This window comes from Cibotium barometz, chromosome 63, assembly GCF_041138505.1.
Source record: "Cibotium barometz isolate CiBa-2024 chromosome 63, ASM4113850v1, whole genome shotgun sequence".
Taxonomy (NCBI): domain Eukaryota; kingdom Viridiplantae; phylum Streptophyta; class Polypodiopsida; order Cyatheales; family Cibotiaceae; genus Cibotium; species Cibotium barometz.
The window spans coordinates 26566091-26587932 of record NC_141108.1 but is presented as its reverse complement, the minus strand read 5'-3'; the positions used below and the strand labels follow the sequence as shown (position 1 = coordinate 26587932).

Genomic DNA, 21842 nt, shown 5'->3' with positions numbered 1-21842 from the left:
AGCCGACTGCGGATAGAGGATATCCGTGAAGCCCGAATCGGCATGGTAGGTCTCCTTTGCGGTGCTCGAGCAAGGTCGGTGCTCAGTGCCCGCTGGACTGCAGGTGAGTGCCAGGTTGCTGCCAGGACCTCTCGGGGAGCTGAGGCGAATGGAGGGGGAGGAGGGGGGGGAGAGGGGGGTGGAAAAGGAGCCAAAACGGGAGCGGGAACGGGGGGGGGCGAAGGTGGAAGCGAGGCGGGAGGGGGGGCGGGGGCGGGGGCGAAGGAGGGGGTGCTGGCATCTCCTGATCCTCAGTCTGCGCTGGGGTCTCCTCCTGGAGGGGAGCAAAGCTGTTCCTCACTGGAACACAGTGATGCTGAGACTGTGGTTGCTGCTACATCGGCCTTTGAGCCTGCTGCTGTGGCTGTCTCCCTCTACGGCGCCCCTGTCCAGGCTACCACTCCGAGGTCTCTGTGGGCTGAGCAGGTGTCCCGGAGGCTGCCTGTCGAGCCGCATCTGTGGGCGGGCCATCGGGGGCTTGCTGCTGCGGTGAAGGTCGGGGTCTCCTGCGAGCGCAGGCGTTGGCCATGTGGCCTACCTGCCTGCATATAAAACACTGATTCGGGAGCCCCGAAAACTCCACTCTCTGATCGATCCATCCCCCCCCTATCCTAGGTAGCTGAATGACCTTCGGAAGGGAGGAGATGTCAGAAACCAAAACTCTGACCGAAGGCAGGCCAACTGCTCTAGCCACCACTGAAGCTGCTGTGGGGCCAGTCTCAAGCATCGAGCCCACCAATGCTCCTATCCTAGAAAGGAGCGGAAGATACTCGCGTCGGAGTCCAGGGAAGCAAACTGTGACATGGAAAAGGTGCTCTCCCTGCTCGACCACTGCTGGGTCGAAGCCATGCTGCCACGGCCTGAAGAATGCCCGAGCGCCCCTGATGTCGAGGGGACTCATGGCTAGGACGTGGGCCACGCTCTGAGATGTCTCGAACTCAATCTGGTAGTGTCCGCGGCCCAGTAACTGCACGTCTAGGATCTTGCCACCATCTGCAAGAAGGTGGGCCTGGAGAAGATCCCGGATATCGATCCCCCCCCCTATCCTAGGTAGCTGAATGACCTTCGGAAGGGAGGAGATGTCAGAAACCAAAACTCTGATTGAAGGCAGGCCAACTGCTCTAGCCACCACTGAAGCTACTGTGGGGCCAGTCTCAAGCATCGAGCCCACCAATGCTCCTATCCTAGAAAGGAGCGGAAGATACTCGCGTCGGAGTCCAGGGAAGCAAACTGTGACATGGAAAAGGTGCTCTCCCTGCTCGACCACTGCTGGGTCGAAGCCATGCTGCCACCGCCTGAAGAATGCCCGAGCGCCCCTGATGTCAAGGGGACTCATGGCTAGGACGTGGGCCACGCTCTGAGATGTCTCGAACTCAATCTGGTAGTGTCCGCGGCCCAGTAACTGCACGTCTAGGATCTTGCCACCATCTGCAAGAAGGTGGGCCTGGAGAAGATCCCGGATTTCCCCTCTGTTGGGGCGAGTGCCGACTATACGGCAGATGGTGGAATGTGCCTGGAGGCGTTCCACCTCTGCGGCGGCGAGGCTCGCTTCCTCTTCTGGCGAAAGAGAAAGCCTGATGGGGGTATCCTCATGGGCGGGCGAGGGGGCTGCGGGAGAGTCCCTCTGAGGTGGGGCGGGAGGAGCCTCCATCAGTGTCTGAAGCTTAATCGAAGGCGGAGCGAATACGGAGTGACCTGTAAGAACCGAGCTCCACAAAAGGCGGAGCAGGGAGGAGCTGAGGGGGAAAGGCGGAAGACAGAGGGGGAAGGGAGCTGAAAACAGAGGGGGGGTGGAAGAAAACGCGAAGGGGGGGGGGGGGCGTGAGGTAGAGGCGGCGAAAAGGGGGGAGGGGGGAGGGGCGTGAGGCAGGCGGCGAAAAGGGGGCAGGGGGGGCGAGGACAGGAGGCAGGCGGCGGGGGTTGGGACGCGAAGGAAGGGGAGGCGTAGGGGGGTGCTAAGGAAGCGGAACAGGGGGGGGGGGGGGGGGGGGGTGGCGAGCGCGAAAGAGCAGGGGCTGGGGGGGGGTGCGAGAAATCCAGGCGGGGGGAGCAGACGGAGAGGACGGGGCAGGCTGGGGGACGCGAGGGCGGGGAGGGAGGCGAACGTGCAGGTGGCAGCGCGAGCAGGGGGGAGCGGAAGCTTCAGCGAGCACGTGACCACTGATGGTCCCCTAGAGAGGGAGCTTGACGAGGTAAGAGTCCAGATTTTTATTTTTATTTTTTTTTGGGGGGGGGATGTATGTGCTACTGTGACAAATGCTTGAAACAATTCTCTGACATCACGATATCCTCCTATCTCTTTTCGGCCCTACGCGTCTAATGGCGCCACTCTGCTCTAAAAGTTGACCCCGGTGGTTTTGTGTCAGGCTAGTGATCTGCCACTCTGCTAATTCGATGTCGGGTCCTGGTGCTCTATTACCTAGGGGTCTATGTCCCTCCCACCCCTATGAGGAGGATTTGAATTGGGGGCAGGAGTTGTCCTCCTAGACTCCCTGCAAGGACAAGCTCTGGCGAGGTGTCCTATCTATCGGGAGATGAAACATTGGCCTTGGAGGCAAGAGTACTGAACTCTCTACAAGATAGGGTCCCCTCGAAGGCAAGGAAATGATATGGCATGAGGCATTGACTCTAGAGAGGCTATGTAGATGCAAATGGATGGAATTCCAGCCGTTCGAGCAAGAAGTGAAGCAACAGTTGCGGGGGATTCCATTGCTCTCCCAATAGCACCACCTATCACCGAGAGAGGAGGAAGGCATGCCTTCCTAAGACCTGGAAGGCAAACTGTCACGGGAAAGCCCGAGATGCCTACTAAAGGGTCGGACACCAGGTCGATGTCGTACTGCCACCTCGTAAAGATGGTGTGGGCTGTATGCAATGCGATAGGGCTCAACTGCATGACTATCCAAAGCTGCAAGTGAATCAGACTCAACTTGATAGTAGCCACGCCCCAAGGGATGAATATTAGTGATCTTTCCAAGCACACCAAGAAGGCTTGCTTGTAACAGATCCCTGAACTGTTTGCGCGTCGGGCGGCTACCCACAATCTTGTAGACCAAGGTGGAAGCCTCCAAAAAAGTGATTGTCAAAGCAAAGAGCTGGAGGTCGGTTTTGAAAAAGATAGGGAGGGGGGGGAGCGGGGCAGAGGCGAGGCCCAGAGGGGGGTTGCACACAACGTTTGGCGCACGGGGGGGGGGGGGGGGGGAGCGGGGCAGAGGCGAGGCCCAGAGGGGGGTTGCACACAACGTTTGGCGCACGGGGGGGGGGGGGGGGGGGTGGTGGGTGGTGGGGGGGGCTTCAGTTCCTTCGTTGTTGATGCCACACCTAAGGCTAGCAACAGTCTTAGCGCTTCTTTGGTTTTCCTCTGGCCACCATCTTGGTGTTAGGTCTTTCATTCTTCTATGACACATGCACGTACCCCTATTTAGTTCTATGGAGATAACAGAATGCAATCAAGGCCTTAGGCAAATTCAAATCTCCTGGATGGGATGGGTTGACTGTAGAATTTTTGGATGAAAGAAAAATTGGATCACTAGCACTTGCTTGCCTACGTGGCCTTTACATGTGCGATTAAGGATAGTACAATCCATCTTGATGGCTTTAGTGCAGTTTTTCTTGCCTCTTTTGGTATGGACAAAGAAACATATTATTGCTTTCATGTCTCAGACCATGGAAGTACTATGTAAAACCAGATATCAGAAGAAAGCTCTACGCCTCTTGAGATATGAATGGATTTGTTTGCCAAAGATGCATGGAGGACTGAATATTCTGAATATTCTTTATCATGTTTTGGCAAGAAAAGCAACTCTGCTGTCCACCTTCTTTGCCCAAGAGCATCCATGGATAGTCATGATTGTAGGCTGTAGCTATGTGTATTGCACTTAAAACAAATTCTTTTGGCATATGGCAATGTACACATTGGGATTTGCTTCTTGGTAAGTTGCAAGGGAAGATACCAGGTTGTTCTTTCACTACTAGACTGATTGCTGATTGAAAAAAAGTCCTCCAGTATTTGCATTGGTCTCAAAGATCTTCAAAGGCAGGTAACTCAATGAGATTGGAGAGCATTCACTTAAGTAAAGTTTTTTCGAAACCTCTAGCAGTTCACGAGCCAAGGAAAGCCTAGTTTCTTTCCACTAAAAATATACGACTGATCCAAGATGTTCTCTCTCCTTATATGGGAATTCTTACATTCCCACAAGCACTAAGGAAATGGAATATGGGCATGCATTACAAGCGTGTCTGGCATAAAATTAGAGCTTTATTGCAACAATTTGAAGGGATTCCACCTGTCTCTTAAGAGATCAGATTGTTAGATTGGATATGCAGAGAGAGGAGCTTGGTTTTCCCAAAGTACCCATGTTATAGCTCAGTTTTGCTCACATATACAGATTGATAATTCTTGAGCCGTGGATTACTGCTCATTCAAGCAGGCTTTGGAATATGGATAAAAGGTGGAAACAAAATCTCCAAAAGATATGGACTAATAAATTGCAAGTAAAGCAGAGAGTTTTTCTGTGGTGATGCTTGGTTGGAGTGCTACCTGTTGGTGAAACTCTAGCCAAAAGAAGGATAGCTTTTGCTTCTTGTGTTAGATGCTCAAATCGCAATGAGACTGTATCTCATTTACTATGGGCTTGTTTTGATACCAAATATTTCTTGCTCATATTATCTTTGGCTAGCGAGCTTTCGAGGATGTTGTTTCTCAAAACATTTTTGGATCTTTGGAAGATTTCACCAAGGACTGGTTGTCTATGCAAGTTTCCTTGCTTCGACTCGCTTTTAGGCACTTCGAACACTTTGAGTTAGCCGCAATCATCTTATTTTCCTGACTAGCCTTAGGCCCAAGATCCTCCCATAGTTACTCCTTTTTCATCGCCGGTAGGCACCCACCTAGAGGCACTTTTTGTTTGCCAGTAGGTGATGCCGCCAAGGAAGCACCTTGTGGGGTTTTGAACGCAAGACCTCCTGGTCCTAGGCAAACACCTTCACCACTTGGGCTATCACCTTATTTGCCACAATCATGCGATTTTTCACTTAATACAAATTGACAAGTACGCATACTTCCGCCAGTCTTTGCGCCAATCTTTATATGATTGCCATAGACTACAAGAGATGGACCAGCTGCAATTAGACTTGTTTGCTCAATGTTTCTGTCATCTGATCTTCAAGAAGTTTGCCTCACTTTTGAGGGCTTCTTTCTTTGTATAGTGAAGTAATAGGACATGTTTTTAACAAAAAGAAAAGAAAAAGTGTGTGTGTGTGTGTCTAATGTATTATATGTATAATCAAACTATTTATTTTTCAAAACCTCGTGGTTTTTTGGCAAGGGACAAAATCTTTCGAAACATCCAAAAACCTCGAAATGTTTATTGTGACTATGACTGGATCTCCATTTATATTCTTTGATTAGGCTCTGTGCATAAGAGGTGATCATACTAGAGAAATTGTAAAGTGTCACTTAAAGGTATTTGGCAAAACTAAGCTAGGTTTGTGTTACTCATGGAAGGGTGCATAAGTTTTCATTTTACACAAAGAACCTATCTTAAATTTGTGAATCCCTTCAAGAATGATACTAGATCAAGAGAGCGAAAGCTTGAGACTAGATATAGCATTTCCAGCCATGGAAACTCTCCGTGAGGAAGAAAATCCAATGGGGAAAGTGAACAACTTGGACTTTTGAGGAAATTTCAAAAGATAATCTCTTTATGGGGGATAGTTGAATGATCTTGTTGTCCTCATTACCTAACCATTAAATTGCATATCGTAATGGTGATTGCACCAAGATTAAATGTGGATAAGGGTTATCCAAAATAAATATTATAAGTGGTTAAGTGATGTGAAATCCACTAATCACGTTTGTGCCCTTTGGGTGGAATGAACCTGCCTTGCTGCACCCGCCTTGTCCTCCCCTCTTCCCCTTTTTATTTCAGCAGCATTTTTATTTGGATTCAAGTCGGCCACCCACACATTCTCGATTTGCTTTATGGCTTCTTCTGCTGCAGCCAATCTTTCCTCACCCCCGTTGGTCGGGAGAATCATCAATTTCTCTCAAGACGAGCTCACCTCTCTTCAACACAACATTGACATTGAGGTCCAGACCACCCTTGTTGCCAGAGTTTATGGTTCCCACCCCTCTCGTTCGCAGGCCCATGAATGGCTTCTAGCAGCTCTCCCTTCAGAGCTGATTGTGCACTTCTAGGATACTCGTGGTCGAGGCTTCTTCCAAGTGGACTTTCATTCTTCAGAAGCTACTTCTCAGGTTTTGGTTGGCAGCCCCTTCCCTCTTGGCCCTAGGAAGATTTTCTTCTTTCAGTACCAGGTGGGCTTTGATCCAGTGGCGGAGGTTGAGCACCTTACCCCGGTCTCATTGCGGTTCGCTGCTCTTCCTCAGTCCTATTGGAAGCTTTTAGCTTCTATAGTGGCATTCTTTGGCTAGGTTGTAGAGGTACCAGTCCTTCCGAGCTCTCCTACCTCAGTTTCCACGGCTGTTACTGCCACTCTTGATGGTGTACCCCGGGTCCTTGTGCTTGTTCCTGATCCATCGATTACTAAACGACCATATTATGCTTCAGAGACCTGACGAATCTGATTCCCGCCAGAGGATGGAGATTGCAGGCAAACCTGACCAGTGTTCGATTTGTCGTCGACGACAGGGCCACATTGCTAGAGATTATCCCAAATCGAGGGGCCATGCTAGGAGGCAGCGTGGTCCTACCCATCAGATGCCTTTTGCAGTTGCCCAGACTCCAGTTGCTCCTTTGCCACAACAGACGACACGGTGTGTGGACAAAAATAGGAGTTGAAATGTGTACATACATGTACATGGCGTGTGTGAAGTTTTGCTTTTGAAAGCATTGTCAGGTGTACAGATGTAAATGTATTGATGTGAGCATGTACAGGCCTGTCCGGTGAGAGGTCTACTGAGGATGATATCAGCTGCTTGATGACTTTGATTGTGTGCGCGTCCTCAAAAAGTAAGTGGGCACTCGTATGCTGTATTTGGAATGTGTATGGATGCGTGGGCATTGAACACTGAGAGGGCCGGTGTTACCTTGAGAAAGAGGAGTGTGGAAGGCGTGGAGTTTTTTTGATGATTGATGGCCCAATGCAGCTATGGGCATTGGTATGAAAAGGGATAATATAGTGGCCATCTTTAGGCCTTGGGAATAAATAAAAACAAAAGAATATTAGCATGGCCAGCTGGCAGTAAGGGCGTGGAGCGTTGAAGGGCTGCCAGCGCACAGTACAGAAGGCTGGCGAAGCATAGCAAGTTCGAGAAGGCAAAAAGGCCGTCGCCGTGTTGGATGTGGGCTCTGGGGCGCAACTCTGCAAAAAAAAGTGAAGGGAGGAGCAAGGTAGAAGGTGACTGCTGCTGCTGCCGACGTAGGAGAAGCGGCCGCCTTGTACAAAGTAGCTGGTCGTGTGAGGGGTGGCCGGGCTGCCAACGCAAAAGGGGAGCGCAGCTGGAAGGCGAAGAGGAGGTCGTGTTATTGGAAGGGAGGCTCTCAGGCGCAGCTCTACAGAAAAGCGAAGGGAAGAGGCAAGGCGTTGTTGTTGTGAGGGCTGGGGCTTTGAGGCGTGTGCAGTGTCGATTGCAGTGAGAGGGAGACCTTGCTGGCATGGGGGCCGAGTACAGAGGGAGGTGAAAGTGGGTGTTGGATGTGAAGAGACTGGGACTCTGAAGGACTGAAGAGAGAGTCGCCTGGGGCTCCCTCTGGCGCAGCTGGAACGCTAGCAAAGGGTAGGCTGGTGGGCCGACGTGTGTGGAGGCCGCCCATGGGTTGATGGGCGTAGTAGTTGGCGCAAGGTATAGTCAGGGTGATCGAAGCAGAGGGCGCAGCTGCTGGCAAGGATAAACAAAGGGACCTCTTAGCACACCAGGCGACAGAGAAGGTTCTGGAAAGCTAGCAGAGGGAGACCGTGAAGTGTGGAGCCGCCTCGAAGGTGATGCTGCCAGAGTAGTGGTCGTGGTGCTGAGTGGCTTTGAAAGCAAAGGAAGCCTGTGAAGAGGGTGCAGCTGGATGTGCAGTTGCAGGTGCAGCGGGTAAAGGATAACGTGAAGGAGAGGCTGAATGCCCAGGAGGGCTCGCGAGCGACTAGTAGAGGACTGCAGTGAAGTAAGGTGCCGTGAAGGCTGGAGCAACAAATAGCAGAAAAGCATTGTGTGACAGCTGGTAACCAAAGGGAGGGATTGAAGGTGTTAACTACAAAGGAAAGGCTTGGGCTAGTGTGAGCTGTGTATACAGTAAAATGAAGGTGAACAAGTGAAGCACCTTAATGATAGTGACGAAGGTAGATGGGCTGGTGGTCTGCAGGCGCAGTGAGCCAGAGAGAGAGAGAGAGTGTGTGTGTGGTATTTGTGGTTTTCTACCTCGTCTGAGGACTCAAGCCAGAGTTGTAAATTTCTCTTGATTAGATGTGGCTGGTGTTTGGTGATACCAGAGAGTTCTTTTATTTCTTTGTTCATTTGGGTACGAGTTGTAACAGCCAGATCTGAAATATAAGTCTTGTTTATGCTCTTTGGTCTGGTTGTTCTGGTGTGTTTGCATGCGTGTGTGGAAGTGTGGCATGCTATAAGGGTGTAAACAGCTTTACCGCTTCCGTGCCATCACTTTTTGGTGCCTCCACAGAGGAGCAGATTTCCTCTGGTTCGTGAAAGAAGATAGGGGCTGTGTGAAGCAAGATTTGGAAAGATGGCTCAAGATTTTCCAGAGTATTGGGGATTGCCACAGGAAAGTGCAGTCAGGTTTCTGGAGAAAATGGAATTTATAGCCTTGATGAAAGATAGGGCAACCCCGGAGATCCTTTCTCAGATTTTGGCTTATTGCTTGCAAGGTGATGCAAAAACATGGCTACAGATGTTTGTGACTACACATAGGAACATTCATCAACAGGATCCTGAGTACCGTGTAGTCAGAGCTGCATTCTTGGCACAGTTTGCCCGAGTGAGGAGTCCAAATGAGGTGTGGAAGGAATTATGCAACATTCAGCAGAAGGATGGTCAGGATGTGGATCAGTACCTGATAGAGTTTGGTAGACTGTGGAGTCTATGGTGTGAGGCTCTGATTCCTGAAGTACCCCCGCAGATGATAAAGAGAGACCGGTTTGTGGCTGGTCTGGAGCCAACCCTCCGTCTGAAGGTGGAGCTGAAGAACCTGGATAGCTTTGAGGAGGCTGTCAGAGTAGCTCGAGAGAAGGAGTGGAAGGTAAAACGTCCGAGGCAGATGGGAATGCAGGAAGAGCCGAAGAAGTTTGTGAAGATGCCAGAGATTGAGAGTATACATCCTGAAAGGGAGGCTGCTGTTGTTCCAGAACAGGAAGACACTTTGAAGAGGGACATACATGATGCAGTGGAGCTCATGAAGTCTCTAAGTTTGAATTGGATGGAAGCAGGTGGAAAGGGAAGAAGCCGAGGTGCACCAAATAATAGAAGGGACAGTGTCTCAACAGGTGAAGGGAACATGGGAGGAACAGGGAGAGGACGGGGCTACTATTTGAGTAATGTCCAATGCTGGAACTGTGGGGAGCGGGGACATATCAGCCCTCAATGTGACAAGCCGCCCAGAGCAGGTGGTGGAATATATCCTGTGATGCAAAGGACTAATGATAGATCGGGGGATCATAGTGTTGAAGTAAAAGATCCAAATCAACCCTCTACCAGTGGAGTCAAATGGGAGGATAAGGGAAAGGGACCGGCTCTCAGCTTGATAGAAGTGGAGACCATTCCAGAGATTATGCCTGTGGCAAAGAGGACGAGGAGTACAATGGCAGAACCTGAACCATCTTCTAAGAAAGGTAAGCATGTCCAATTTGATATAAGCCCTCAACCAGAGAAGAAGAAGAGGAAGCCAAGGAGACATTATAAAACTTCAGATTTGCATATTGGTCAAGGCCAAGAGGAGTATACATTGATGGGAGACTTAAAGGGAAGGGTAGCCAATATAACATTTGCCCAATTACTTGGATTGTGTCCGAAGCTTAAGAGAGAGTGGAAGAAGTTGGCAAATCCGAGGAAAGTAAATGAGCAGGAGCCCACACAAGGTGAAATGGAGCTCATGTCTGTGGAAGACCTTCCTGATATTTGTCCATCAGTTGATGCCTGGTGTGGAAGTGTGAGTGTTGGAGAAGCATATGTTGATGGCGGTGCACAAATCAGTGTGATGACTCAGTCCTGTATGGAGAGATTGGGGTTGAAGCTGAATGCTAGTTCAGACTTTAGACTCCGTCTGGCAAATCATGCAAAAGTAAAGTGTCTGGGTATATGCACAGAAGTGCCAGTGACTGCTTTTGGTGTGGTTTGCAATATAAATTGCCATATTATGCCGGCTGGTTTGGGAGCCTATCCACTGATTTTGGGCAGACCTTGGCTCAGACAGGTGGGTGCCATCCAAAACTGGAAAAGGGGAACCATAACAGTACATAATAGGAGAGGGAGAGCCAGGAAATTCAACATGAGTAGTAAGCGGGAAATGAAGAGTGAGCTGGAAGAAACAAGTGCTGATGAGTATACAGATAGTGAAACTGAAGAAGAGAGTTCTACTTCTGATGATGAGAGCCAGGTATCATTTATAATGAAGGAAGAAAATGAGCATGTGATGCAAGCTGAAGAGGAGTTAAAGAAGGAAGAAGAAAGCAGACTTGAAGATATGGACAGTCTGATGCAGCCTCCATCACCCAGTGCAGAGAAAGAGAAGCTGTTACAGGGCATGCTGAATCCTAAATTGCAGCCAGTGGAGAAAGAAGAGTATATGAAGGTAATACATAAATTCCCTCATTTGTTTATTACTTCATATGAAGAAATCCGAGGATTCAAATGTGAGCCAATGCCTATAGTATTGAAAGAGGGTGTGAGGCCAGTGTTTCAGAAACTGAGGAGAATAAATAGAGAGCTATTGCCTGTATTAAGAGAGGAGCTGAATAAGTTGTTAAAAGCAGGGTTAATTTATCCAGTAGATCACTCAGATTGGGCAAATCCAGTGGTCTTTACTCCAAAGCATACAGGTGGTTGGAGAGTCTGTATTGATTACAAACCTCTGAATGCTGCAACAAAAAGCAACCACTATCCTCTGCCGTTCATTGATGATATTTTGGACAGGGTAGCTGGATATGAGAGGTATAGTGTATGCGATGACTTCTCTGGATATTTTCAGATCTCAATTGCTGAGGAAGATCAGGCTAAAACCACCATCATTACACCGTGGGGTTGCTTCTGCTATCAAGTAGTACCATTTGGTTTGAAAAATGCACCCTCGTGGTATCAGAGGAACACTGATAGAGTACTTGCACCTCTTACAGATCATTTTGTGAGAGCTTTTTTGGATGATATATGTGTATATAGTTCTCAAAAAGAGCATGGTAATAAATTGGAGCAAGTATTTTCTAAAATGGATGATGCAGGTGGACAGTTGAATCCAAAGAAGTGTCATTTAGGACATTCAAAGGTGAAGCTGTTGGGGCATATGATATCTCAGAATGGAATTGAGCCTGATCCAGAGAAGATAAAAGCTCTTGTCTTATTATCTGCACCATCAACGTCCAGGCAACTGCAGACTTTTGTCCAGAAGGTAAAATATATGGCAAGATTTGTTCCTTTAATGTCTCAACTGCTTTATCCTCTTCAGCAGGCTATGAAGAAGGAACCATTGCAGTGGAATGAAGAATGCGAGGAAGTGTTTGAGAAAGTAAAGGAGGTATTGGGAGGTATTTCCAGTGTGAAAGCTCCGGATTTCTCTCAGGTCTTTTATGTGAATCCATCTTTTGGTCCGGATGTAGTTGGAGCAATCTTAATGCAGAGAGGAGATGAATCCAGATATATGAAGCCTGTGTATTTTGCAAGTAGAGTGAAGACAGAAGCAGAGAGGAAATATACTGAGGCTGAATTGGTTTTGTCAAGTCTGGTGTATGCTTGCAGGAAATTCAGGTCATATCTCCTGATGAGACCATTTGTGGTGCTGACAAATTATACTTTACTCCCTCAGCTGGTGAATGGTACTTCACTCTCAAAAGGTATGATGCGATGGTTAGTGGAGCTTCAAGAGTATGATTTCTCATTTTTAATTGAAGATACTTGCAAGGCAACTCTGGCAGATCTTCTAACATACAAAGATGGCCCGATACTGGTGAAGGAAGTGGATTCAAAGGTAGAAAAAGAGGAACAAATTATCATTTCTGGAGCTCATGTTTTATTCTTTGATGGTTCGTATAAAAGGAGTATACATCAGGCCACCGGGGGATATATAATCCAGGATTCAGAAGGCGTGCTGATTCTAAAGAATGGAATACATCTGGAAGCTGAAAGTAACAATGAGGCTGAGTACGCAGCATTGTTTCAAGGGTTGCAGGCTGCTTTAAAGCAGAAGATTCAAAAGCTAATCATAAAGGGAGATTCTCTATTAGTGGTAAAGCAGGTCTTGGGTAGCTGGCGAGCAAAGAATCCGAGATTAAAAGAATGTCTGGCTAATGTTAGAAGGCTGCTACATCAATTTACAGCATGGAGTATTCAACATGTGCGGCGGGAGGAAAATCATATGGCACATGAGTTGGCTCAGGAGGCAATTAATCAGGATCCAGTAATTGCAAAAATTGAAGAGCCATTATACAGAGGGAGGGAATACCTGTCCAGAGTGGTGGATTATCTACTCTCAGGTCGCTTGCCTGAGGAGCTCAAAAAAGGCCAAAAGTATCATTTTATCAGGAAAAGTAAGCATTATGTCATGATTGGGGATGAATTATACATGCAGGGAGCTGATCAGGTATTGAGGAAAATTCCCTGGAGAGAAGAGATTTATTATATTCTATCTTCAAATCATGAGGGAGCATGTGGAGGTCATTATGCATTTAAGATCACCTTGCAGAAAATATTACTGGAGGGTTATGTATGGCCTTCCATCCAAAAGGATATTCAGCACTGGTGCAGATCTTGCCATGAGTGCCAGAGAATGGGGAAGAGGATCTTAAAAATGGAGCCGAGAAATATCATGCTGGTATATGACATTTTTGAAAGATGGGGAGTGGATGCAGTTGGACCATTTCCCAGGACAGCTAGAGGAAAGTGTTATGTGCTTACTGCAGTGGATTACCTATCAAAATGGGCGGAAGTGAAGGCAGTAAAGAGAGTGGATAGTAAAGAGGTGGCTGATTTTGTGTATGAACATATATGCTGCAGGTTTGGAATTCCTCTGGAGATACTATCAGATAATGGACCTGAATTTAGAGGAGAGGTAGTTGACCATTTATGCAGAAGATTGAATATCAACCACAAGTACTCCACTCCTTATCACCCTCAATGCAATGGCTTGAATGAAAGGTTCAATGGTGAATTTAAGCTGATGATAACCAAAATGACAGAAGGCCATATCAAGAATTGGGATATAGAGATGAATCATGTGTTATGGGCATACAGGGTTGCTGTAAAATCTGGTACACAATTCTCACCCTTTCATTTAGTTTATGGGAAAGAAGCACTCATGCCTATTGATGTGGAAATTCCAGCTTTGAAGTTTTTGATTGAAGAAGGGCATGAGCCTATTGATTGTTACAGAGAAAGATTACTGGCTTTGCAAATAGTTCAGCTGGACAGAGAACTTGCATTTGATCACTATGCGGCTATGCAATTGAAAAGACAAGAAAGAGAGAATGAGAAGGTGGAGCAGAAAGAAATTGAAGAGGGTGATCTGGTTCTCAGGTATAATAGCAAGCTGGATAGCACTTTTCATACTGCATTCCAGACAAAGTGGGAGGGTCCGTATAAAGTTGAGAGAAAATTTGATAATGGGAGTTATCAGCTTGCTGATTTAGATGGAAAGAAGCATAAAAGGAGAGTGAATGGTTTACGACTGAAGAAATATTTTGCTCGATTGATGTTAGCCGTGAAAGAAGAAGATCAGGAAGCTTATGATGCATGTCAGGAAGATGTAGAAGGTACAGAGGAAAATCTGAATATTTCATCCCTGTTTGTACAGCTGCTGGACATGAATATCTCAGCAGAAGTAGGGGGTTGCTAAATATGTGTGGACAAAAATAGGAGTTGAAATGTGTACATACATGTACATGGCGTGTGTGAAGTTTTGCTTTTGAAAGCATTGTCAGGTGTACAGATGTAAATGTATTGATGTGAGCATGTACAGGCCTGTCCGGTGAGAGGTCTACTGAGGATGATATCAGCTGCTTGATGACTTTGATTGTGTGCGCGTCCTCAAAAAGTAAGTGGGCACTTGTATGCTGTATTTGGAATGTGTGTGGATGCGTGGGCATTGAACACTGAGAGGGCCGGTGTTACCTTGAGAAAGAGGAGTGTGGAAGGCGTGGAGTTTTTTTGATGATTGATGGCCCAATGCAGCTATGGGCATTGGTATGAAAAGGGATAATATAGTGGCCATCTTTAGGCCTTGGGAATAAATAAAAACAAAAGAATATTAGCATGGCCAGCTGGCAGTAAGGGCGTGGAGCGTTGAAGGGCTGCCAGCGCACAGTACAGAAGGCTGGCGAAGCATAGCAAGTTCGAGAAGGCAAAAAGGCCGTCGCCGTGATGGATGTGGGCTCTGGGGCGCAACTCTGCAAAAAAAAGTGAAGGGAGGAGCAAGGTAGAAGGTGACTCTGCTGCTGCCGACGTAGGAGAAGCGGCCGCCTTGTACAAAGTAGCTGGTCGTGTGAGGGGTGGCCGGGCTGCCAACGCAAAAGGGGAGCGCAGCTGGAAGGCGAAGAGGAGGTCGTGTTATTGGAAGGGAGGCTCTCAGGCGCAGCTCTACAAAAAAGCGAAGGGAAGAGGCAAGGCGTTGTTGTTGTGAGGGCTGGGGCTTTGAGGCGTGTGCAGTGTCGATTGCAGTGAGAGGGAGACCTTGCTGGCGTGGGGGCCGAGTACAGAGGGAGGTGAAAGTGGGTGTTGGATGTGAAGAGACTGGGACTCTGAAGGACTGAAGAGAGAGTCGCCTGGGGCTCCCTCTGGCGCAGCTGGAACGCTAGCAAAGGGTAGGCTGGTGGGCCGACGTGTGTGGAGGCCGCCCATGGGTTGATGGGCGTAGTAGTTGGCGCAAGGTATAGTCAGGGTGATCGAAGCAGAGGGCGCAGCTGCTGGCAAGGATAAACAAAGGGACCTCTTAGCACACCAGGCGACAGAGAAGGTTCTGGAAAGCTAGCAGAGGGAGACCGTGAAGTGTGGAGCCGCCTCGAAGGTGATGCTGCCAGAGTAGTGGTCGTGGTGCTGAGTGGCTTTGAAAGCAAAGGAAGCCTGTGAAGAGGGTGCAGCTGGATGTGCAGTTGCAGGTGCAGCGGGTAAAGGATAACGTGAAGGAGAGGCTGAATGCCCAGGAGGGCTCGCGAGCGACTAGTAGAGGACTGCAGTGAAGTAAGGTGCCGTGAAGGCTGGAGCAACAAATAGCAGAAAAGCATTGTGTGACAGCTGGTAACCAAAGGGAGGGATTGAAGGTGTTAACTACAAAGGAAAGGCTTGGGCTAGTGTGAGCTGTGTATACAGTAAAATGAAGGTGAACAAGTGAAGCACCTTAATGATAGTGACGAAGGTACATGGGCTGGTGGTCTGCAGGCGCAGTGAGCCAGAGAGAGAGAGAGAGTGTGTGTGTGGTATTTGTGGTTTTCTACCTCGTCTGAGGACTCAAGCCAGAGTTGTAAATTTCTCTTGATTAGCTGTGGCTGGTGTTTGGTGATACCAGAGAGTTCTTTTATTTCTTTGTTCATTTGGGTACGAGTTGTAACAGCCAGATCTGAAATATAAGTCTTGTTTATGCTCTTTGGTCTGGTTGTTCTGGTGTGTTTGCATGCGTGTGTGGAAGTGTGGCATGCTATAAGGGTGTAAACAGCTTTACCGCTTCCGTGCCATCAACGGCGTTGGGTTGTGGTTAGGGATGGTAGGCACCCTCGGACCCTCGTACCTGCCCCTTCACCCACACCCCTTGTGGAGCACCCTAACCCTTATGCAGCGCTTGCCTCACAGGATGTTGATTCTTCTTTGGAGGATGAGGCTCTGCAGGCACATGATCTGGATCCTTCACAAGAGGATGCTACATTACAGTTACAGGATGATTGTACTCTTGAGTCGCATTGTCATGGTACCTCTCCAGTTTTGAGGAGGACAAGAGCGTAAGCTGGATGCTAGCCACTGTGGGAGATCAGTCAAGCTTCTCTCGGGACACAACTTTTGGTCACGAGCTATTGGTACCAGGGGTGGTGTCTGTATCTCTGTTTCAGCTTTGATCTTGCCTTGCATCATTGGACATGGTGTCATTTTGCCTGTGAGAGCGCAGTGGATCCTTCTTATGCAAGGTACTACATGCATTGGTATTCTCAACCTCTATGCTTCTAACCATAGTTGTCAGGCGTTTCATGAAACGTGTTTCATAAACGTTTCTTTCAAATCCCAGAAGTTTCAAAAACGTTTCATACAAAACGGGGGGGTTATAGGCCCGAAAATTTATATATAAGTTTATAATATGTAAAAAATATGTTGCCTTCCCTCCAAAACAATATTAAACATGCCTCATTTACACATTAAAACATTTTTTTAAGTAAAAACTAAAGAATCTGGGTTAAAAACTCTTAAACCGTAGAGTTCCCAGGTGGACATGAATGAAACGCGTTTCATTCGTATGAAACATTTACGAAACGTTTCGTTTCATTCAAACTGAATGAAACACGTTTCATTGCAACTATGCTCCTAACCATAGAGGTGAGAGGATTGTCTTCTGGAAATCTCTCACTACGTTGATGCCTCTTGCCGACCATTGGATTATTGGTGGGGATTTTAACATGGTTGAGATGCCAACGAATAAAAGAGGTGGACATGAGGGCTTGGTGCATCCTCTTGAAAGAGTGTCTTGGGAGAGGTTTATACTCTCCATTCATGGCAGAGATTGTTGGCATGAGGATGACATTTCGAGGAGACCATCCACTCTTCTTTATTCATGGTCTAATAGGAGAAGGGATGCAGGATGTATTTATGCACGGTTAGACAGATTTTATGTGGATGATTGGGTGCTTGACAGAGGGAGGTATACTTTTATTGCTATAGGCATCTCTAAATCGGATCATTGCCCAGTGGTTTTATGTATTAGAGATCCGAATTGCCATGGATCAGCACCCCATGTACACATCCCTAATCATTTGTTGTCAGATGCAGAGCTATCGCGTCGTATGCTTGATATTTGGAGATCTCATGATTTCTCACAGGCCTCTCAAAGCCTAGCCTCTGCTCTCTATGATATTAGTGACTTATATCACACCTGTGCCCTATCTAAGAGGTAAGAGGCCTTGGATTTAGAAAGGGCTATTAGACGTAGACTGGCTGCTTTACAGAAAGAGCACGAGAAACATCCTCCTGCTCAATGGATTGCAAATTCTTTATGTATTGTTAGGGCAAAACTTCATCACTCTCTTGAGCAATGCGTGCGGAGTATTGTTACCATGCCCAGGAATCCTTTTGGACACAGATGGGTGGCAGATGCAACAAACATTTCTTTGTTACTCATGGCCCATCTCATGCCAGAGATAGTGTCAGGCAGTTGCAAGATTCACTGGCACTCTTCACTCAGAGTCTCTTATGTATAGACAGATTTCCATTGATTTCTATCGCCAGCTTCTTAGTACTAAGCCACACTCTGATTTAAGACACATGGCATAGTGGAAGGTTTGGAATGCATTGCCACACTTGATCACTGAGGAGATGTGTGCCGCTCTGCATGCTCCTTTTTCTATGCAGGAGCTCAGTCATGCTCGCCGTGCCTTACCTCATGGTAAGTGTCCAAGGGAGGATGGCTCTCCCTTGTTTTTTTCATTACTTTTTGGGATGAGATTGGGGCCGAGATCACATCGGCTCTCCAGGAGATGTGGGACACAGATTCTATGCCTTCTTCTCTCACTGAGGGGCTTATTTATCTTATTCTTAAGAGTGGGGATAAGACATTGATTGGCCAGTGGAGACCTGTCACCTTACTTTAGACTGCATATAAGATTCTTGCTAAGGCAGTGAGCATCAGACTGTAGCCAATTTTGCAGGATGTCATTCATGATACTCAGAATGGATTCTTACACAGAAGGAGCATCTTTGATAACATTTTCTCGTTTTGGGAGGCCATTGAATGGGCTAAAGCGAGCAATCAGCCCTTAGCCATTCTGCTCTTGGATTTTGAGAAGGCCTATGATAGAGTGGATTGGGACTTCCTTGAGGGTACTCTTAGCCATATGGGCTTCTCTCAGAGATGGATCAAGGGAGTTTCATGCATGTATCGTGATGCCCACAGTATTGTGCTCGCTTGTGGTGATAGAGGAGAGCGGTTTCAGATTTCTCGCTCAGTACGACAAGGTTGCCCTTTAGCCCCATTATTATATATCATAGTTGCAGAGGCCATGAGCATCTTTCTTCGCTCCACTGCTGGTATTTCTGGATTGAGGTTTCCTCTTCGTAGTCAAGAGGAATTGGTTGACTCTAAGTTAGCTGATGACACAGCCATGTTCTTGGAGGCTTCACATATATGCTTATGTTCCTTTCGGGTAGCAATAGAGGAGTTTTGTTTGGCAGCAAGAGCACAATTTAATTGGCACAAATCTTTTGGTTTTTGGGTTAGTGATTCACTGAGAGTTGCTTGGAGTGCAGAGCTTGGTTTTACTTGGATCAGTAGAGGATGCACTGCTAGATATTTGGGATGCCAGGTTGGCATTGATATTTCTCCTGCAAAGCAGTTTTCCCCAGTACTTGTGAGTATCCAGAAGAAGCTCCTTCATTGGAGCTCGAGGAGATTAGATTTAGCTTCCAAAGCTTTGGTAGCTAATCGAGTATTGCTTACCTCAGCTTGGTTTATTGCCTCTTGTTGGTGCTTCTCCCGTGCGTGCATTGGTCAATTGTGGAGATTGATCTGCAATTTTCTCTGGTCGGGTTCGGATGGCACCTCAGACACTCGTGCCAGGGTAGCTTGGCTCATCATTGTTATTCAGCCCAAACGAGAGGGGGGCTTGAATATTATCGATCGAGATGTTCAGTGCAGGGCGTTCCTTTGCAAACTTGTGGTCAGAGGTTTCCTACCAGGCACTGAGCCTTGGAAGGATTTTTTCTTGTCTGAAATTTCCGAATGTACACCCCGGGTCAGGAGAGGCTGGATGCCCAGCACACGGTTTTTGTTCACAGAGGCTGATATCAGGGCACCATCTTCCCCAATTATTGCAGCCATTGTTAGAGCATGAGACCTTTTTTGCGACAAAGGCTTCCTAGGTCTTTAGATGAGGCTGACCGACAACCTATTATGTGGAACGAGCTCATTAGGGATGAGGCCGGGCGGCCACTTGGTGCGTCTCGTTATATGTAGTGGTCAAGATGGGAGATATGTGCATACACAGTTCTTGCTTGGAAGACCTTTAAGAGTCTTCCGGAGGATCGGAGAGCTGCATCCATTTAGCATCTTAGGGACTCTCACATTCATATTGATCAAATTGATGCAGCTATTCCGCATGAGTGGCTCTCTGGGACCTTTCATGGAGACTATCATCTAAGTTGGCTGGGAGTCTTTTCGAGGATAGGCATACCTCTGCAAGTCATTGCTCTCTCGGGCCAGGAGGCTACAGATTTCATCATTTACTCTATCATGCCTAGAGGGAAATTGAGGAGATGTAGCATGGAGGAGATCATCCCAGATACTAGGCTTAGTCCAGTGAGGATTGTTGGTCGTTCGAAGCAGCATTGGTTCATTGACGCTTCTCCTCAGATAGTGACTCATGGCTCTTGGTGTTTGTGGCTATATGGTGGCAATTGTATCAGATATCTTCGGTGGGATCCAGGAGAGTGGGAGTGGATTGATGCCTTCGATCCTTTGAAAAGCCTTTCTTTTTTCAGTTTCACCGTCCGGAATGCCAGGCTTCTCCTCACTCGACAAATGCATACAATCCCTACTCTCAGGCCTCATTGGGAGAGCTATGATATTTCTCGAGTGATACAGCGCAGATATTAGCATAGACTTTGGCACTCGTATAGAAGGAGCCAAATGTCAGATTTCTTTTGGTTATTCTTACATGGTGGTCTCCCCACCAATTAGTGGAGATCGATTTTCGGTGTAGCACCTTCTTGCCCTAGGTGTGCGGCAGATTCCGAGTTACAACATTGTTTATGGGGATGCAGCACTGCGTAGCAGATTTAGGGTTCTACAGCCCAACTTATGGGCAAATGAGTGACCGAGCCATGCATGTGACTTGGGGGGTAGTTGCTTGGCTCTCCCAGTCCAATCCGCAACTTTTTTTGAGGGCAGTCGTGCAGACTTTGCTATTTTCATTCGTAGAGGTATTGCGTAGCATGGTTTATTGCAGGATGTCCCTCACTCTGATTATACACCCCCAGACAGAGGAGTGACACCAGTTGGGAGATTCTTGCTAGTATTACAGCATGGTAGATCTGGAGAGCTAGATGCACGGAGGCTATTGAGGGTGTCGAGATTTTTTGGTCTTAGTGCATTAGTACTATATGGGGTGATATCATCCATACTCTTATGGCTACTTGGGCTCGTATTCAGGGGTCCTCTCGTTCTGCGCAAGCAAAGCGCTTTATATTTATGTGGGAATGGGATGACAGCATTGTCTTTTCCTCTAGTCCCACGTGTCTTTCATGGCAACATGATGCTCCTCAGTGGTTGAAATCACCTTACATATTGGGGTGATTCTATTCTTTTCCGTCTTATAGCTGTGATTGTTGTATGTCTTTTTCATACTTAATACAAGTCTCTTTCTGAAGAAAAAAAAAAGCACCTTCAACTACCAGCTAGCATTAGTGATTGCCAATAAGCACTAGATTTCTTTTTTGCTAGGACTCACTTGCTTTTCAGGATATGTCTGAACTTATTTTTGAACAGTATTGAGGATCAAAATCCTGGTTATGCTGTGAGAATTTGACATTGTAGTAAGATCTTCAGATGAAATTTGACATTTGTTGCTAATTTGTGCCTTCTGGTAGCTGTGTGAAATCTTCAAAACATGCTGATGTTTGTGCTGCTGCTGAAGACCGGGATGAACTACTTTGTGCAGACCCCTGAGCCAGGGTCATGTGAAGGACAAACTGTTTTGGAATCAAAATCCCTTCCTGACCTAACACTTTTTTCCATACTCTTCCAAACATTTTAATCATTAGTTGATCATGAAAATTTCATCACCATTTTTATCCCACCTAAGCCTCAAGGAATCATAGTAGAATGCCTGAATAAAATTTTCAAAAAATAATGACATCAAAAGTAATCAGGAAAAGCAATGTTTTTCAATATTAACCACACCCTGTATGAGTGTCTTGGGGAGTGCGTGGGCACGGTCTTCTGTTGTGTCACTTAAAATTGGGTGTGCTGGCTATGCCAAGATGGAACACATTAAGATGTCTTTGGTTGAGAAGGTGATTTTTGAAAATGCAGAGATACTGGAATCTAGATGGATTGTGTCACTCTCTTTTGAGAAAAGTGTGGAAGTGCTACTTTAATCAGTACATTGCCTTCAGTTTTGTAAATGGGATAATCAACAGAACCTTTGTTTGTATTTGTGCATTCAGGTTTCCAAAGTTGGAGAAAGCTATACGTTGAAGGATAATCCAAACATCAGGCTGGCTGCAAGAGCTCACAAAATGAGTAAGAGCAGGGGAAATGTTGTTAATCCAGATGATATAGTAAGTGACTACGGAGCAGATTCTTTGAGGTTGTACGAAATGTTCATGGGGCCCTTGAGGTAAACACACAGACTATGCTCAAGCACTTTCAATTCGACACACTTTCTCTTGCAAGTTGATATCTTTGCCTGTTTGAACTATATTAGTTTTCTGATAACATGTGGGTCTG

At 47.0% G+C, this 21842-nt stretch overlaps 1 protein-coding gene across 1 annotated transcript in view; it reads left to right on the top strand.

The window, feature by feature from the left end:
- Positions 1-21842, top strand: part of EMB2369 (tRNA synthetase class I (I, L, M and V) family protein) — a 124789-nt gene that overhangs the window by 75858 nt on the left and 27089 nt on the right. The window contains exon 16 of the mRNA XM_086795966.1: positions 21560-21732. Within this exon, the coding sequence (XP_086652092.1) occupies positions 21560-21732 (173 nt within the window). The remainder of the gene's footprint in view (positions 1-21559; positions 21733-21842) is intronic.